The sequence below is a fragment of the Ruditapes philippinarum genome, unplaced genomic scaffold (assembly GCF_026571515.1).
Source record: "Ruditapes philippinarum isolate M1 unplaced genomic scaffold, ASM2657151v2 ctg3449_1_1_1_1, whole genome shotgun sequence".
NCBI classification, from domain to species: domain Eukaryota; kingdom Metazoa; phylum Mollusca; class Bivalvia; order Venerida; family Veneridae; genus Ruditapes; species Ruditapes philippinarum.
This window is the reverse complement of record NW_026862861.1, coordinates 80,634-100,537: the sequence shown is the minus strand read 5'-3', so window position 1 is coordinate 100,537 and position 19,904 is coordinate 80,634. Positions and strand designations below refer to the sequence as shown.

The 19,904-nt window shown below is 33.3% G+C and overlaps 1 protein-coding gene, 1 long non-coding RNA gene and 1 other non-coding gene across 4 annotated transcripts in view; 2 read left to right on the top strand and 1 right to left on the bottom strand.

Moving 5' to 3' along the window:
• LOC132720410 (ammonium transporter Rh type B-like) overlaps window positions 1-17,540 on the top strand; it is a 28,786-nt gene extending 11,246 nt beyond the window's left edge. The window contains exons 2-11 of one of the 2 annotated variants that reach the window (XM_060704551.1): window positions 713-905; window positions 1,744-1,894; window positions 2,200-2,344; window positions 3,739-3,902; window positions 4,485-4,622; window positions 5,467-5,600; window positions 5,934-6,118; window positions 6,603-6,750; window positions 16,085-16,147; window positions 17,013-17,540. In XM_060704551.1, the coding sequence (XP_060560534.1) occupies window positions 713-905; window positions 1,744-1,894; window positions 2,200-2,344; window positions 3,739-3,902; window positions 4,485-4,622; window positions 5,467-5,600; window positions 5,934-6,118; window positions 6,603-6,750; window positions 16,085-16,112 (1,286 nt within the window). In that variant the 3' untranslated portion in view covers window positions 16,113-16,147; window positions 17,013-17,540. Of the gene's footprint in view, window positions 1-712; window positions 906-1,743; window positions 1,895-2,199; window positions 2,345-3,738; window positions 3,903-4,484; window positions 4,623-5,466; window positions 5,601-5,933; window positions 6,119-6,602; window positions 6,751-16,084; window positions 16,154-17,012 lie in introns of both variants that reach the window. The other variant, XM_060704550.1, reaches the window with a different exon arrangement.
• Window positions 12,901-15,536, bottom strand: LOC132720411 (uncharacterized). The gene is made up of 4 exons (XR_009624341.1): window positions 14,198-15,536; window positions 13,829-13,909; window positions 13,343-13,425; window positions 12,901-13,088 (listed from the first exon to the last, which is right to left on the bottom strand). It is a non-coding gene; the product is annotated as an uncharacterized LOC132720411 (long non-coding RNA).
• Window positions 17,541-19,590: 2,050 nt separating the features above from the next.
• On the top strand, window positions 19,591-19,721 carry LOC132720412 (U4atac minor spliceosomal RNA). Its single transcript, XR_009624342.1, has one exon. It is a non-coding gene; the product is annotated as a U4atac minor spliceosomal RNA (small nuclear RNA).
• The last annotated feature ends 183 nt before the right edge of the window (window positions 19,722-19,904 follow it).

Below are 19,904 nucleotides of genomic sequence, written 5' to 3'. Positions count from 1 at the left end.
GTGGGTTATATTTTGACTTAGTAAAATGATTACAGAATACTTGTCAGTGCCATTGTATATTTCATTGAAAGCGAGTGGGGCATGTGTGAAATCATCGCCAAACCAATATAGCTGGTACAATCTTCATGTATATAAAATTGCATTGGCATTTTATGCAACAAATCTTTCAATTTTTAAGAAACGACCACCACGTTATGAAAACAACATAATTTTGTTTTTTTTTAGATTTAAAGAAAAAAGAAATATATTTCATCAGATATTGCACAAATGATACCAGCTTCTGACATAAAATTGTGCGTGTTGCATGTTGTTGCACATTGTTTCTGTCCATGAGAATAAATCAACATCCTTATCCAACTCCTACATGTATGTACAAGTACTGGGCTAGAATCTTAATCCTAATAATGTACTAAGTGGAAAGTGGAAATTAATAACTTTTGGAGAATTATGAAATAGAAGAAATATGTACAATAATAAGGCCACGAATAGAGTTATTCTTCGGGAGCATGAAGGGACTTTTGACGACCGAACACGAAACTTGAAAAAGTGTCTTTGAAAATGCTTCTTTACTGCAAGCCTAACATAAATATTACAGACTTAGAATACTTATTAAACATGCAAAAATACAACCAACTTTCCTCTTTACTTGTTTATATATTTAACAATTTAAGGTCTTTTTGGTTATCAATTTCTATTTTTTATTTTTTTGCAGCGTTCCAGGATGTGCACGTGATGATTTTTATAGGATTTGGGTTTTTGATGACGTTTCTGCGACGTTACGGTTATTCTGCTGTCAGTTTGAATATGTTCATTTCATCTTTGCTCATCCAATGGGCAATGCTTGTCAGAGGGTGTGTCTACGAGGGGATCTTTAAGGGGAACAAATTCCAAGTCAGGCTAGAGGAGTAAGTTTTTCTAGGCATAATATGTCTTTTCAATGAAAAAACATGTTCTTATCGACTTGACCTTTCATTTACAGATTCAACCAAACCGACGGGCGTCAGTGGCCGAGTGGTTAAGGTCGTTGACTTCAAACCACTTGCCCCTCACCGCTGTGGGTCCGAATCCTGACAGGGATTTTGGATTCTTTCATGTGATGAAGCTATCAATGCTGCTAACGGAACGTCGGTGATTCTACTCATCAGAAAAAAAATGCATGGAGTTGCACCTGAACTCTTCCTCCACTAGTCGGAAATTCGCCATATGATCTTTACTATGCCAGTATGACGTAAAACCAAACCAAAAAAACAGCAAAACAACCACAGACACTTGGGGTTTGGAGCTCAAAACGCTTTTAAAATCCAAATAAAATGCATATTTGTCAATTGCAGCACTGTACTGATCATATATATATAAAAAAACCCTAATATAAGCCGTTTGGAAAAAATTTCATATTTCAACATCTATAATAATACACATTTTTTCCGGCGAACATTTTTATCTTGTGTTGAAATATGAATTTTTTTCAAAACGGCTTTTGATATATATGATCAGTACATGTGCTGGGATTGACAAATATGCATTTTATTTGGATTTTAAAGGCGTTTTGAGCTCCAAACCCCAAGTGTCTGTGAAAACAACCAAACCAAATATGATGTTTTCATATATATTTTTCTTGTTCTTATTGTTTCCGAAGGATCTCCCCTTTTCCAGTTTTTACTATATGTGAAACATGATCGGAACTCTTGAAGGGTTTGAACCCACGGCTTCTAGTTATGAGAAAAACACATCCTTGTATTTCAGGATGGTGACAGCAGATTTTGCTTCAGCCACAGTTCTAATATCGTTTGGTGCTGTATTAGGTCGGACTAGTCCGCTACAACTTCTCATCATGGGATTAATTGAGGTCATTGTTGCCCAAGTCAACGGATACGTCTGTCATGATGTGTTACATGTAAGTATAGGATCAGTATGAATCATCTATGTCTGTTTTATTGAAAACACACGAACGGTTTTTGCATTAATCAAAACTAGCATGTCTTTACCTATATATGCAATGTGTTCATTGAAGTCTGTAACGTTTTCATCCAAATTAAATAACATTGTCGTCTACGAAACAATGTCTTTACACCGTGTTGCCTTCTTTAAAATCTGTTACACAAAACGATATCGATGAAAAGAAAAAAAAACAAAATCATAATAATGCACACCTTTATCATCACCTATAATCACCTGACTTTATCATACAAACAATTTCAGGCGGTAGATGTAGGAGAATCTATGTATATTCATGCGTTTGGGGCATACTTTGGTCTAGCTGTTTCTAGGGTACTCTACAACAAGCATGCACAGAGCCATCACAAGGGCGAATCTTGTTATCACTCAGACCTATTCTCTATGATTGGTAAGTGACAGGCCGTATCTCAATTAGAGCCTTTCTAATTGACAGATCGTGTTTCTACGGTGTTCCGTTAGGGCCACCGCGGTTTCGCGCTGTCGTTCTAAGGGCGAAATCACGAAAACACGATACCTTGACGCGAAAACACGATGCGATGAAGCGAAATCACGATAAGAGATCGCGAAAACACGATGCGAAAAATATCGCGTTTTCGCGCTATGAATATCGTGGTTTCGCGTTTTCGCCCTCGATCTCCCATCGTGTTTTCGCCTTCGCAGTCAGTTAGCGAAAACGCGAAAAAACGATATTAATAGCGCGAAAACGCGATAATTTTGGCATCGTGTTTTCGCGATCTCATATCGTGTTTTCGCGTTTTCGCCCTCTCAACTGCGAAGGCGATTTCAAGCGCGAAAACACGATGTTTTTATCGCACTTTATTAAAATATCGTGGTTTTGCGTTTTCGCCCTGGATCTCCCATCGTGTTTTCGTGTTTTCGCCTTTGCGGTCAGAAGGGCGAAAACGCGAAAACACGATACAAGATCGCGAAAATACGATGCGAAAAATATCGCGTTTTCGCCCAACTGACCGCAAAGGCGAAAACACGAAAACAAGATGGGAGATCAAGGGCGAAAACGTGAAACCACGATATTAATAGCGCGAAAACGCGATATTTTTCGCATCGTGTTTTCGTGATCTTGTATCGTGTTTTCGTGTCAATTCATCGAAACCACGATGGCCCTAACGGAATTCCGTATGTTTCCGTGGAATCACTCAGACCTTTTCTCTATGATTGGTAAGTGGCATATCGTACCTTTGGGTAGATATATAGAAACATTCTCTATATCATTGGTAATGGACACATCATTTTTCTGTGACAGACTGTATTTGTCTGAAATCATTTAGAAATGTTCTCTCTATGATTGGTAAGTGATAGGTCGTATCTCCATGGAATCACTCAGACCTATTCTCTAAGTGATAAGTGATATATAGATTTTCTCTGGAATCATTTAGAAACTGTCTCTGTATGACATATCGTATTTATTTGGATTTTTTTTTTTATTTAATCATTAAAGATCTCTACATGATGATCATATACAATATGATGATCATATCCAAAGATATTCTCTAAAACGTATTTCTTTGGTTTCTTCCGGGGAATCATTCACAACCGTTCCCATTTATCATAAATAATGCAAATGTAAAATTTCACGAAATCAGTTTTTCGGACCAATTGTCGAAGTTTAATAGTTGTGAATTTCTGCTTTAAGTTCTTTTTATGATACTTAACGAACATTTATGTTCGCGAAAAAAATCACACAATTTTAATTCGCGAAATTAGTGAACACCAGTCCTTCGCAAATATTTCTGATTTTACAGAACATAACTGATCATTTTTCAGGAACTATTTTCTTGTGGATGTACTGGCCCAGTTTTAACGGTGGTGGATCTGAAGGGGACGAACAACACAGGGCCTACATTAACACCTACCTCTCGCTGTGTGCCTGTACGGTGATCACGTTCGCTATTACAGCTTTAACAGATAAGAAAGGGAAATTTACTATGGTAACATACCTTGTATTATAACTTGATTTTTTTTGTCCATAGCAAATAATAAGAACATATCACCTTTATTTGGTGACATTTTATGGTGGTGTGTTTGACTGGTAATGGTAATATTTTTTAGCATGTTCAAATGCAAATATCAGCACAAGTACAACGGATTTATTTTCGGTTCAAATGATAATTATAATGTTTTAATATATGCACAACCGGTATATTACTGACAATATTGTTAACAAACAAACAAACAAATAAGAACCTTTAATAGTTCGCCTCAAAGGATATTTGTTTGAACTGAACCACTTTTTTATTTAGAAAACTTGTTCAGAATAATACATGTAGTCGTAAAGTAATAAAATACCAGGATATTTTATTTGCACACATACTAGTAAACAATTTTTTCTGTTGTCTATAAAAATTTTATATTTCTGTATTCTATAAAAAGCAATATTTCCATTCATTTTGCTGAGGAAATACGGTATTCGGCTTTTTCTATATTATGATTATATCTCTTTGGTAATATGCATGAAAAAGACATTTTTTAAATTATGAAGGATATGCATTTTTCCTTTTCTATAACAACAGGAATTCATCCAGAATGCTACACTAGCTGGTGGTGTTGCCGTGGGAACTACTGCAAACATGCCGCTACAGCCGTATGGAGCTATTATAATGGGATGTGTGGCCGGCTTGATTTCTTGTATAGGATATAGATACATTACTGTTAGTACCTTTTATAACTAACCTTCTTTAAAACAATTATAAGTATATAAACTGCACAGTTGCTCTCTTTAATCAGAGGACAGTTGCTCTCTTTAATCAGAGGACAGTTGTTCTCTTTAATCAGAGGACAGTTGCTCTCTTCAATCAGAGCACAGTTGCCCTCTTTAATCAGAGGACAGTTGTTCTCTTTAATCAGAGCACAGTTGCTCTCTTTAATCAGGGCACAGTTGCTCTCTTTAATCAGAGGACAGTTGCTCTCTTTAATCAGGGCACAGTTGCTCTCTTTTATCAGAGGACAGTTGTTCTCTTTAATCAGAGGACAGTTGTTCTCTTTAATCAGAGCACAGTTGCTCTCTTTAATCAGAGGACAGTTGTTCTCTTTAATCAGAGGACAGCTGTTCTCTTTAATCAGAGCACAGTTGCTCTTTTTAATCAGAGGACAGTTGTTCTCTTTAATCAGAGCACAGTTGCTCTCTTTAATCAGAGCACAGTTGCTCTCTTTAATCAGAGGACAGTTGCTCTCTTTAATCAGAGCACAGTTGCTCTCTTTAATCAGAGGACAGTTGTTCTCTTTAATCAGGGCACAATTGATGAAAATCGACGCGACAAAGGTGAAGTGTTGTAAAAGCCATGTATGTTTTCTGTTGAAACAATGTTAAATTTTCGAGAACCGAAGATCCGATTTTTTTTTTGGCATTCGTATTGATTGTTTCCCAACACCCTGTCTCTAGATTTTTTTTCTCATAAAAATTGAGCAATATCGAACGTCATGTTAAGATAATATAGTTTGAGCAATGTGTATTGTATTCATACATGGTTACCTTTCTAAATTTTCTAAATTTAGGAATTTTTGGCGGAGAAACTAAAAATACAGGACACATGTGGTGTTCATAACCTGCACGGAATGCCCGGGGTTCTAGCTGCTATTGCTGGTGCTGTCATGGCTGCTATGGCAACGCAAGAAGATTGGGGAGTGAGGTAAGTTCCTTTAAAGGAATATTATGCCTTTCCATTCTGTAAATAATGGCAAATATTTGTTTGATAAACTTGTAATATGGATTTAGAACATGTGAGACGCTAGTAATCTGAAGAAAATTGCGCTTAATGTGAATATTATGTGAAAATAGAAATAACGGTGTTAGTATTTTTGAGTCTCAATAGGCTTTTGATATAGTGACTTATCGTAGCTTTATACAGCATTTTACATAGAAATTATGTGGCATTTATCGTATACAAGTACTGTAATGATTCAAACTAAGAAATATTTTATTGCAGCATTTATGATATTATATTTCCCTTAATTTATTGCAGCCTGTACGAGATATTCCCCTACAGAGCCCCAAAACCAGACGACATAACTAATGAATTCCAACGCCAATTTCCGAGCGTCGATGTAGAATCCGGTAAAGGTTGGTCCGCCGGTAAGCAAGGTGGTTACCAAGCACTAGCACTGGCTGTTACTTTAGGAATCGCCATCGTTTCCGGTTTAATTACAGGTAAAGTTGGTTTGATAGGAAGAAAAATCACGTTTTGTCAACCTAATATGTATGTAACTTTTGCATAAGCATTAAACTGAATAACAAATAATGTCACGCGATTAAGCTTTTTTCCACTCGATGACATGACTTCATATGCTTTGAGGAATTCGTGCGAATAAAATTACTCTACAGTATAGTGTCACTATATAGTGTGCACTTTGTGAAACGTTGTGAGCACACTTAGATTTCTATTTTTCTGACTAACGTAGATGTACGTAACTTTTAAAGAAAATGCATTTGTATTTTTTTAAACTTACATTTACCTTTTGGATCATGCCTCGTACAAAGACCTTTTTATTTTGATTACTTATTAAAAAAACAAATATAGCAAACCTTTTTTAAAAAAATGTACACATATAAATATACGACATAAATTCATGTATTAACATCACAAATTATTGCAACAAAAAGCTTGTACAAAAGTTGACATTACATTTTGTAGGATTGATTCTGAAAATACCAATATTTGACCAAGTGAATGATGAGGAGGAACTATTCGAGGACATGATGTTTTGGAATGTTCCCGAGGAAGAAGAAGAAGGAAAGTCCGAGGTGGAACTTGCCGCAAGGAAATATATCCAAGACAAAAAGTAAAGAACCTACCTAAATATAACACTGTACATTGATATAATAATGTTTTATTTTGAATATGAAGAGATACATTGTATATGATAAGGGCTGTATTTGCTTGGATCCATGGCCATGTATGAATTATAAATATATGAGTATAAATACATGTGTAAGCATCAAAAAGTTAATAGAACAGATACATTTTCTTTATAATACTACCAAGGTTCTCGGTCATTGAAAATAATAGATGGGAGGCAGCTTGTTGGGTATGTAATTAGCAAACTAGAGGGTATTCAAGGCGGCCTGTAAATGTACACCCTGTTATGTATATCCAACTTTAAGGACAGGGGTGTTCGAGTGACCAAAATATGTAAACCCTGTTACGTACAGTTTGATCCAAAATATCTGATACCATTTCAGTGTCTGTATGTTTTACATACATCACGCGATTTTAAATGTCAATACACATATTTAAACTAGAGATTTTAAAGTTTTATTTAACATAAAAGTCATTCTGTAAAAATGAATCTCACCAAACAAGATTTACATCAAATGTTCAATGTGACGTCCGTTTTGTGCTACTACTAGTACCAGAGATAGGGGCCATTTATTTCAAATGTGTGTCCAAAAGTATAATTGGTCTCATTTGAAAGCAAAATAAGTACAGATTCCAAAAATCCATTTCTTAAAAATATCCTCTTTTACAATCACCGGAAATCCAAGATGGCCGCCAAGATGGCCGCCAAGTTTTAAGAAATCACCCTGTATAATAAAAATATATATTTCTGAGTGTATCTTTTGATATCTAATATTGTTTTATTACTGCAAATGATAGAATGTATATTATTTTACATGAATTTAATGCTTTTAAAATAAATATGTATCTTTCTAGGAGGAAATGTGCCTAAAACCAACAGAAATATGCTAAAATTAATGATTTTTTGTGTTAAAAACGTTTTTTATATCTATCAGAAAGTGTTTTTATGTGCAAATTTTATCATTTTGTGTAGTTTTGGATAGAAAAAGTTGTTTGATACTGGCACAATTGTTTTAAGATAATAATTTCTGCTGTGAAACTGAGTTTCATCCGAAAAGTGGGTGGGGTAAATTAAACCGATTTTGAAAAAAATAAAGAGTTTCATAAAACAATAAGATTTTTTCATTTCCAACTTTTAATTTACTTTTCTGCTATGCAATTAATGTCAAATGTAATATAACAGTTTTGGTTATGTTTTATTTATTTATTTATTTATTTATTTATTAACTTTCTTTTTTTTGAAAACTGGTATTCATGTGGAAATTGGGTGGGGTATATTGACCCCTGATTTTGAAAACAATAGATATAAGTTAACATTTAGATTCTTCCACTAAAATATTTTCAGATATATAAAATTGAATTATTTAAATGAGGTAAGATTATATAACAAATTTTAGCTTCAATTTTCAATACGAACGTGTTTAACATTAAGACGATGCAATGACAGAAGCTATAAATAACAATTTCAAGTGTTTTATCAGTCATGAAATGCAAATCATTTTCTATTATGTAAATATAATGTTTTCAACATACTCTAATCAATAAATATATTTATCTTATTTATTGTTAATAGAAATCATCATGTAATAATTTGTCAATCATTTCATGGTAATGATTTAATGTCATTCATTTTTGAAGACTGTTTCCAGCATAATAGCATGAAATTACTACTAATTACTGATACAGGTTATGTGATCCCTTTCATGCTCCATCGTCGTCAGAAATCTCTGAATCACTGCTACTACAAGAGTCAGGTTCTAGGTCATGTGTTTCACTTTCTTCCAATGCATTTGTTACTAGAAGATCAACAATTGATTCTGGTAACTGATCGCCTTCAAACCAATTAACAATGAAGCAGTTGTCACTCAACTTCCATCCATGGCCATTGGGCGATTCTATGACAGGATTTTGATATTTCGCCCTCTTCCAGACAGCTGCTACATAGTTTGCTCGCTTAATTTTCTCTTTCAGGACCTTTTTACAAGGTGGCATGCAACTTGGATTCATACCTTTAATTTTTGACAACGGAGCATATCTAGAATTTGAAGGATTATAGGAATACTTCTCTTGAAAGAGCGAGAATCGAACTTCATTTACATCTGTTGATCTGTATTTGCCATATAATTTGCAAACGAACGATTCCAAACATTGAACTGTTTCATCTTCAGGTATAAGTGGATCTCCAAGTGCAGCAAACACCTTAACAAATTCTTCTTGTTTTTTCATCAGATCTAATGGTTTTACTTTTCCTTTATTCATAAACGAAGCTGTGTAATCTGATCCTGTGAATGCATGGAATCCTGGGAGAGCGTCTGTAAATGACGAGCCAAGGTTCTCTTTAAGATATCCAATATTGATAAACCTTCTTGTGTTATGCTTATTTAGACCAGCATCCATCCATACATTGGACTCTGTGACATGATAGAGAAGCAGCACAAGCACGTCAGTATCATTGCTTCTTATCACACAGTTCAAGTTGTTGTTGTTCTCTGTCGTGAATACGTTTAATTGATAGATAAGTCTTGTATCGGCCTCTTCATGGTGACAATCATACTGTTGTGCATGCATACGCACTGTGGCACCATCCTTCACAGTGAAGCGGTAACATATGTCATCAAATCCAAGATAAACGTCATTATTTTGCAAAATCGTAGAATAAGAGGTATTCTGCCAATCAGATGCAAGGAACCTGAAGAAAGCAGTCTTGAAGTGTGATGACTGCAGAGTTTGCTGCCAATTTCTTGGCGTTTTTTGGTCTCTTCCAATTGTTGAGTAAGCTATGTGACTTTCACCACGTCTAGTACGTTCCGTTTCCTTTATTGATGGTGTAATGTATGTGTCACAAATGAAATGTACCACTGGTGACATCTTGCAAATAATATGTAGCACCATCCTAGATAATTCACCCATTGTACAAGGTATATTCGATAGGGTGTGAAGAAGAAATACTGCATCAACAAATGTTGCATCAACATCGTCTGGTGCATGTCCTTCTGCAGTTGTCATTTTCTCCAATTTGTGCATTAAACTACTTTTGTCAGTCTTGTAAATGGAGCCATCTATGTGTCCTATCGAAAGTGGAACTGGGACAAGAGGGTAACTAAATACCTTTTTCAGATCAATGTCTCTTGTTGAGCTTAAATACAACAAACGACCAAACAAGTCCCTTGTACCTTGCAACTCTATGATTTTCCTGTCTTTTGATGTAATTTTTGACTTCAGGGCATCTGCAGCAAAATTTCTTACTTTTCTTCTTGGTATAGGTTTCTCAAAGTTTGTTGGATCTGAAAAGCAGCCTTTGATAAATTCTGACTCCCATTTTTGGCCAATGTCAAAACAATTGAGAAGATCATTGCGTGTTTCAGAGGTACACTGTTTTCCCGTCGTAAGACAGTACAAATTGTGATCAGGTGCAGTATCAAAAGGGTTGAGAGTTGTAACGATTTTGTCTACAACTTTTCTTACATCCTCGTTGTCTCTTTTAACTCTTGAATCTTTCAATGTGGTAGATACATCATCCACTGACTTTAATCCTGCTTTCTCAAGTAAGCCTCCAATAATACCACTTCTCATAGATCGAGTCAGCATCCAACGTCTACGTGCTGATTCGGAGTTGTTAAAACCGACAATACCAGTTTGTCTTGAAGCTGCATCAGCATTAATTGTTTGCTCAAGTGCCATATCGACTGGTGTACGAGAGAAATTTTTATCTGTTCTTCTTATAGATAAAGCTCCACCTTCTAAGACTTCTTTCATCCCTGGATGAGTTTCGGTGATGTTAAGTAGGTTGTAGTAATACCTGACCATCCATCTGGCATAATTGGGCCGATTCATTGCAAAGAAAACTGGACACATGTCTTTTAGTGAATCAACAAATAATGATAGATTGTTCGTTCTACTGGCTCGATTGAATTTAAGGTATATGGAGACCAGATTTATATATATCATCCAGAATTGGGCAGTACTACCAAGATCTCCTTTGAGTGTTTGCTCTGTAAAGGCTTCATAACGTGTCATGAAATCTTCGTACTCTGGAGAGGATTCAATTATTTTCATGTGTTCCTCAGATGGGTCAGCAGCTAACGTCGTCATATTTTGTACTAATGCTTCAGGAAGATGTCCTTCTTCTGAAAAAAATCTTTTGACATGTAGAGACTTAAAGGCACACATCAACACCTGATGAAGTCTTGTGCATCTGTTAAAATGTTTTCCCTTTAGGAATCCATTTATAGATCCATCAGCTAACACTTCAGTGTCACTTAAGATTTCAGGAGCACCAGAACCATCTAGGAAATATCCAATTGCTCCGAAGTAGGACAGAATGATATGAAATGCACCAAAACATATGAAAAGATTATCAAATGCTGGCGATTCTGATGCTTGAATCTGCAGGGCTGGTCTTGCAACAGCAAGGTCATATGTAACTGCCATGTATTTATCACCACATTCTTCAGCAACTTTCTGGGACCTGCGCATTGTTTCAACTACTACATCAAGTCGTGTGGGTGGAAAGGAAATATTTTCCATATAGGATATTCTCTGTTGAGGCAAATGGTCTTTTTCAAACAAAGAATTCCATCCTGTCCACATTGGAGTATTATCAAGGACTGAAAAATTCAATATCCAAAATGTATCAAGTCTCTCTATTCTAGTAAGGCATTCTGGTTTTTCTGAGTCCTTTATCTGGTACTGAAACAATGACATTTTTGGTTTCTTTCTGTATGGTGCGAGTTCCGTATCATTTGCAAGGAGACTTCGTTTTGAACGAGACTTTAAAGGTTCTTTAACCACTTTCGCAAGATATTGTTCATCAGTCTGCATCTCATTATGATGCTGCTTTTCATTTCCAACAGGAAAGGGAACATTATGTTGAACATTCTGGTAACAAATTCCAACTGTGTCATGAAGAGTCCCAGACCCAGAAAGTGTTTCTGTGTTTTCATCATAGTTGTCCCAGGCAAGTCCTGTAAAAAGACCAGGTTCCTTAAGAATGCCATCAGGCGTTGTCATATGTCTATCTATTATTTCAGAGGCTATCTGTGTTTCTAACTCTTCAACAATGTGGTAACTTACTGAATGTCCAAATCTATTCATAATTTCTATAATCTTACGACTACCTGTCAAACTCTTTAATCCGAGACCTAAGCAGATATGTTTTCCTGGTTTAACCTTTCCTCTGGTGACGTTGAAAACAACATCATCACTGGTGCTTTTGGTAAGTCTTTTCAATTTGTCTTGCTGATAGTCTTCAGTTCTGCCGCTGTATAGAACATTAAAAAATTCCTCAAGCTCTGGTGGTGTGGCATTCTGGCCTTCTTTTAACAATTTTTCTGAATAAGGTGTTGGTATTTTATCAACATCTGCTGCCATTGACAGTATCAGTGAACGAAGGTAATAAGCCGTTTCTTTAACTAGACTGCTGTTAAAATTGGCTCTCATTGTAGCTGTTTCTTGAGACAGGCTTTTATTGCAAAGTATCATCCCTTCTTTATTGCTTGACTTGTAGGTCTTCAGATCATTCGGGTACTCACCCAACAGCTTTTCACAAAGATAAAATGGCGCATATTTTTCATCAGTTTCTCTCTTTTCTGATAAATAACGTTTATACAGGGATGTAATCTTTTCAGCACCACAATTATCAACAAGGTTTGTTCGTACATAGTCCTTCAAATGCTCATATGCAGTATGCAGTACCTCTCCCGAATCACTACTATGAGCTATGTACAGCTTTTCGGGATTACTTACTTTACCATTTTTAAATCTTTCACTTTTTTTATAATATGCATTTCTGCATGTGTGATGGAATTTTGCTTCTTTTGCAATAAGATCCTCTCCAGCTATTTTTGATAACAGAACACCATCAGTTAGATTAGTAGCTGCTTCAAATATCTTGTCTCTGGCAGATTTGGTTTCAATTGTTCCAAGTTTCTCAAATTTACCTTTATTCCATCTACGAATTTCTCCGCAAAACAAACACACTGGCTTAAACACTCCGGTACTATTTGAACATGGATGTTCAACCTCACTTCTCAAAGTGAGTGCACATTTTTTTTCAACATATGGTTCAATTTTATTAAGCTGTTTTGGTACTGCAGTATAAGTTTTGTAACAATTAGAGTGGTAATACATATGTGAAACATATTGATCTGGAATAGTAATATCGAAAAAATGTGAAGTTTTTAAATGTTCTTTTCTAAGTTTTTCAGCTTCCTTTACATTGACCCATGACTGTTCAGTAAACTGTTTCAAGGGTTCATCAGATTTCCCTTTAGCTGTCCGGTGTAATATACAAATAGGTTGAATATCACTCATTGTAATAATCTGAAAAGGCAATATGATATAGTCATTCAACATAATATTTCTTTTTATGCATGTCAAATGTAAAGTATCGATCTTTTGTATATCAGAGTTTTGCCTACAATTTAATTTGAATAATTTTTTCTTTCAAAGTATGAACAAGATAAACCAACAAATAAATCAAAAAGTCCTTGGGTCATGACTTATTAGCGTTAGTACATCATCAATAGCAAACTGTAAACTTTCTTTGCAATAATATTTGATTTATGATTACTTACCTACAGTCTAGAAAATTCATTGCAGTCTTAGTTACTCTGACAACTCATCGCATCACAATATGTATTCCAGGATATCACTATTTCTGTAACAGAGAAATAATCATTTTAAGCATAAAATAGTTACGGGTATGTGTCATTTAATTGCTGAATTTTAAGAAATGCATTCAATGATGACTTTCTAGCTTAATCATGAATTATATTTATTTGATTAAAAAGTTTTCCTTCAGCATTGTCTTGTAATACTATTTACAATATACATGTTTGTTGAATAACCGCTATATCTTATAAAGCGAAATGTTTAGTTGTAGACATAAAATGATTGACCAATGGCACTGCTTTTCTTATTGCAGAACAAATCACAAGGGTGTAACTTATCATTTTTAGTTAAATCATTTTGTAGTTTAGAGTAAAATAGAAAAACAACATCTCAAATTTAATAGTATAATAGTAAAAGCAAAAAAAGTTTTTATATACTTTGTAACATACCTTTTGACAGACTGGTGGTTGTTAGACTCACATTCTATATAGATTCAGTCTTGTTCATCGGTTCTTTTATCAAAGTTATTTCTGTATTAAAAGTGTTAAAACTTAGTACATGTTTTAGCAAAAGAAATAAAATCCAACACAGGTTCATTCAGGTGAAAATAATAAAAAGAAGACTTAAACAATAAAAAAAAAACGTTTATTATTCTTAACTATCTGATAATATTACTAATGTAAACTTTTTTAATCCAAAATAACATATCAGAATAATATTCATGTTTAAAAAATAGTTTTTAAATGGCCCTCCTTAATCAGATATAACTTTTATTTTGAATAATACTTTATTTTATCTTAAGATGTGATATAGCATACCTTATGACAAGGGCTTATAAGCTAGTAAACTCCTATTCTATTAAAAATTCAGCTCGACTTCTCTGTACAAATGCTGCTTCGATCTGCATCATAACTAAAATAAATATATTTTAGATGATAAGTAATTAAACAAAGGCTTCTTAATAATTTATTAATAATAATTGGAACACTTTAGTTCTGTCTTTTCTGATTTTATAGAAGTCATTCTGCAAAGGTAAATAATTGTATCCAAAATTATGCCATATCCGAATACTATTCAAGTTTTAAAAATAATTTTGAAATGACCCTTCTATATAATATATACTCTTCTTTTTAAAATATAAAAATTGTAAATAACTAATTTAAAACATTTTGCACTTACACGATGGTATTATGATATGTAAAGGTTTGGAAAAATAATGTATCTGTATATATTGATGTGTCGTCTGCACTGTTGAACAAATGGCGAATTCTTTGCAAAGGGAAACAACTTTGCAAAACATATTTTATTATCAGGTTATAAATAACAAAGAAACACCTACCTTTACAAGCTTTTCTTTTGTTAATAAAATCTGATTCGTCTAATTCACATTTTGAAGCAAGCGTTTTTAATATTTACCAATAATAATGATAATCAGTATTTTAATTCGTATACATATCATATATAACCTTACCCCACCCACCCTAAACTAAAATTTGAAATTTATTACAAACTTTACATAACCAAGACTGTTATATTACATTTAACATTAATTGCCTAGCAGAAAAGTAAATTAAAAGTTGGAAACGAAAAAATCTTATTGTTTTATGAAACTCTTTATTTTTTTTCAAAATCGGTTTAATTTACCCCACCCACTTTTCGGATGAAACTTATTTTCACAGCAGAAATTTTAATCTAAGAACATTTGTGCCAGTATCAAACAACTTTTTCTATCCAAAACTACACAAAATGATAAAATTTGCACATAAAAACACTTTCTGATAGATTTAAAAAACGTTTTTAACACAAAAAACCATTAATTTTAGCGTATTTCTGTTGGTTTTAGGCACATTTCCTCCTAGAAAGATACATATTTACTTTAAAAGCATTAAATTCATGTAAAATAATATACATTCTATCATTTGCAGTAATAAAACAATATTAGATATCAAAAGATACACTCAGAAATATATTTTTTATTATACAGGGTGATTTCTTAAAATTTGGCGGCCATCTTGGCGGCCATCTTGGATTTCCGGTGATTGTAAAAGAGGATTTTTTTAAGAAATGGATTTTTGGAATCTGTACACATTTTGCTTTCAAATGAGACTAATTATACTTTTGGACACACATTTGAAATAAATGGCCCCTATCTCTGGTACTATACGACGTCAAGTCTCTTTTTAAAATTTTCAATAGTTATGTATATCCAACTTTACGGACAGGGGTATTCGAGGTGGCCTTAAAATGTAAACCCTATTACGTATATCCAACTTTAAGGGCAGCGGTATTCGAGGTGGTCTGAAACTGTAAACCCTACTACGTATATCTAACTTTAAGGACAGAGGATATTAGAGGTGGCCTAAAAAAGTAAAACCTCTTACGCATATCCAACTTTAAGGACATGGGTATTAGAGGTGGCCTTAAAATGTAAACCCTGTTACGTTTATTCAACTTTAAGCTCAGTGATATTCGGGAAGGCCTGAAAATGTGAACCCTGCTACGTATTTCCAACATTAAGGACAGGGTTGTCCGGGGTGGCCTGAATATGTGAACCCTCTTTATGCAACTTTAATGACAAAACAGTCGAGTATGGCTTATTTACTCTTAGGGTTGCAGCGCCTGAATTTGACTAATACTTTAAGTCTTAGATATGAATATCTAATATGTTGATTTTTGTATTTAGTGTGTTACTTCTTCTATTTCAGCGGTACACAAATGACAGAAAAGTTGTAACCAAATTATGTATACTCGGATTATATAACCAATAGGTGCTTGTATGTGTTGTGTTATTTCTTCTAATGTTGTTACTTTATATAGTCATTTATGTTTTCACAAAGTAAACAATGTAAAATGACCAGATTATTTAATTTCGAGGCAATATTTGCTATCGCCTATGTTGAACTGAGAAATTTTACATGAACCTTTTAATATGACAATGATATAAAAATAATGCTTAGACTTGATTCGCTGTAATTATACTCAAATTTTAATTTAAATTTTAATTCACAATTTTGGGAGTACGGTATGTGGCATAAGTTTTGTTCTTCAATAAACTTTTATGAAAAAATACAATTTTCAACGTAGTTAAAATTTAAAATAACAAATTTTGTATATATATCTACTTGTAAAAAATACATGGTTTGGTATCTGTAAATTTCTTTAACCAAAATGTTTCATAATTCTAACCACTGTATGTTTATCTGTCCGTCCGTCCGTGTAGTGTCTATATATATTGTTGTGATGCATGTAAACTGTTCAGGTATTTGGATTAATTTGAGCAATCTTAATTGAAATAATATATGCATGTACATTTGTGTAGTTAAAATACAAGTACATTTGTGTACATACGAATTACTATAGTTAAAATACAAGAACATTTGGGTACATGCGAATTACTAATTAATAACATTACGATTTTGATATTTGTTAATATTATGCAAGCAAGTCAAATACCTTCCCTTCAGGTCAACATGTAGTATTTTCTTCCTAATAATAATCGTTTTTATCTTCGATAAATACTAATGAATTTCTTTCATCATAATTATATTTAAACAACATTTCACTATTTTTTTTAATTTCCAACTTCCATACAATTTTACTTTTAATCCTGTTAGTGTCATTTTTCTTTTTCAGTTTAAAAGTATGAACGTATGCGAACACGGGTATTGATCAGAATTATAAATACAATTTTTATTTCCGAAGAATATTAGAGTAACAGAATAGTGAAATTTGGGTTTAGGCATATTTACTCAATGTTATCAGCGTCTTTCAAATAAAGGGGTTTTGAAAAGTTGATTAGAGATGAAAAACAATATTACCACCACCAACAACAACATCCAACAACAACACCCTGTACCATCGACAAAAAGAACAACATTAACGACAGATGCAGCTGCAGCAGCAGTAACAACAATATCAACAACAACAACAACAACAACAACAGGATTGCTTTAAATACGTGAAAGAAAAATAAAAGAGTGTATGGATTTTTCAGATGCAAACTTCCAGAGTAAAGGCTTTTTTTTAAAGAATTGAAGGTTTGTACAAGTGTGGTGATAAAAAATTTGCATATTACATGTAGTGTGTGTTGTCAACGTTGTGGCCGTATTAAAGTAATATGATTTTTTGTTTGATGTATAAGTATTTTAAAATAATTGGTGTAAAGATCATGTGGTAGATATTGTACATGAACTGTTGATTTGTTTTGTATTAACGTTTTCGTTTTCTATATACATGTATGTGTCTACGTGTATTATACATGTAACATTTATATTTATCTTTCACTTTGTAATATCAGACCAAGATATTGTATATGCTTTATTTTATCATTATATTACAATAAAATATAACTATACACTGTTATTGTATTGACAATCAAAGTATATCAAATCTCAGATGACAGGTGTGTATTATACAGTGTATCCGGAAAAAAATATGGTCGAATTCTGGTGTTATTTTTTCTCCAATTAGGCAAGATTTCAGTTTTTATCATTTGAAATTTTAGCATAACTTTTAAAAAAGATATTAGATTTATCAATCAGATTTTTTTCTGTTGTTATTGGTAGAACTAATCCATATTTTTGTAACCATGGTAACACGTATGCAAGAGAAACATGTTCCATTAATTTGTTTTCCGTATACCTATTTTGCGCACTGATTCCATATGTATTTTCTAAACTTTTAAAATTTACAGACGAGGCATAAAATGTAAAAAAAAAGTTATATCATTGTTGTATCATATAAAATACTATATATATCATATATATTCATTGCGATTGCAAATGTCTTTGAAATACATGTACATGCGCATTTATCTTTGAATAAAAGGGTACTTTTGATATTATTATACAATCATATATTTTTTATCATTTTACACATTATATACAAATCTATGTTGAAATAGAATATATCTTTATAATTCAAGTGGTATCGAGAAATAAAATTGTTTTAATATTGTACTTGCCATGTGTTATTTTGTTGATTTATTTATTTCGCTAAAAATATCTTTTTAGATAAAACCAAGAAATTTAATGTCCACGAAATTACGTGAATTCGCTAAAAAAATATCCTTATAGATAAAACCACGAAATTTAATGCCCATGAAATTAAGTGAATTCGCTAGAAAATGCCCTTTGTGATAAAACCACGAAATTTCTTGTCCACGAAATTAATTGAATTCACTAAAAAGAATGCCCTTTCTGATAAAACCACGGAATTTCATGTCCAAGAAATAAAGTGAATTCGCAGTACTATGGAAAGATCTAATCCCTTCCCTGTGTAATGAAAAAAGTCGGTGTGACTGAAACCGTCTTCCTTCTATCGAATCTTAAAATTCCGCCGTATGAGACAAATCATTTCAAGACTGGCGGTGGTCTAGTGGTTAAGGTGCCTGCCTCCTACTCTGTATGCCCTAATCAGGTCACGAACATGTTTCTTCATATGACATAGGAAGAAATTTATGTAAGTTGCAAGAACTTGTTGCGCAATTGAGCGTAAATAAATATGTTTAATCTGCTTAGTATTATTGAACATATTGATGACCTATTAATTAGTGAGGATTGCAATCTATACTTATTAAAAGCTTGAATAAACTGGTAAATTTACTATGATTTATTTTGCAACACTACGGTCATCTGTATATAAAACACACCTACTCTTGCGCAGCCGTTTTCCTGTTCAACATTTCTGTATAATTTCAGTCGTCTTTGCACAACAAAGTGAATGATGCTTGGCTCTTAAAATGTGTCATGTTGTCCTAGGACACACAACCCTAGGACTATTCGCAATGTCGTTTCAGCTGAAGTAAAACATTTTAATTGTTAATTGGATACAGTCCATTATGGGATAAAACGTATTTTGGATTTAAAGTAGCGTGGAGTAAATGACCAAGAGAGATAATATCGACGCGTAAAATACGAACTTTGAAAAGATTCGCTTCCCTTTATATGAGAAGTTACATTTTTCATAAACCATACGTCTCGACTAACATTTTCAAGAAAAATTCTAAACTTCTATTCAACACGTTAATAAAGTTACCATACAATCACAAAATAAGAAAAAAGATTCAATTTTCTTATTTTTATTTAAAATTTAAGTTTATTTAAGATTGTAAAGTAATTAATACACATGCTGTTAATTTATTCTTAATTTAAACCAAATATTTTCACGTTATTGAAATATTATATAAACTATAAGTTGAACACGGCGGGTAACCGTCCTTATCTTGGGTTGCGAGCTTGTTCAATGAGCGTATAGTGAGAGCAAGACTGCTGACGCAAGCATAAAACAAAACTTACGCATCGCTCGTCCTAACGGATGGGTCTGGATGCAATTTCTGGAACCCAAAGGGAACATATGTTGTAATCCAAAACAAATTGAAGCAAACGATTATAGTAGTATTCTGGGAGACAACAATAATACATGTACACTGTATGTGGTAAAAATAAATTCAACACAATTCAATATTTATATTAAGTGAAGAAAACTCCCAGTGATTCCATTGATTGGATTTGCTAAGATTGCTAA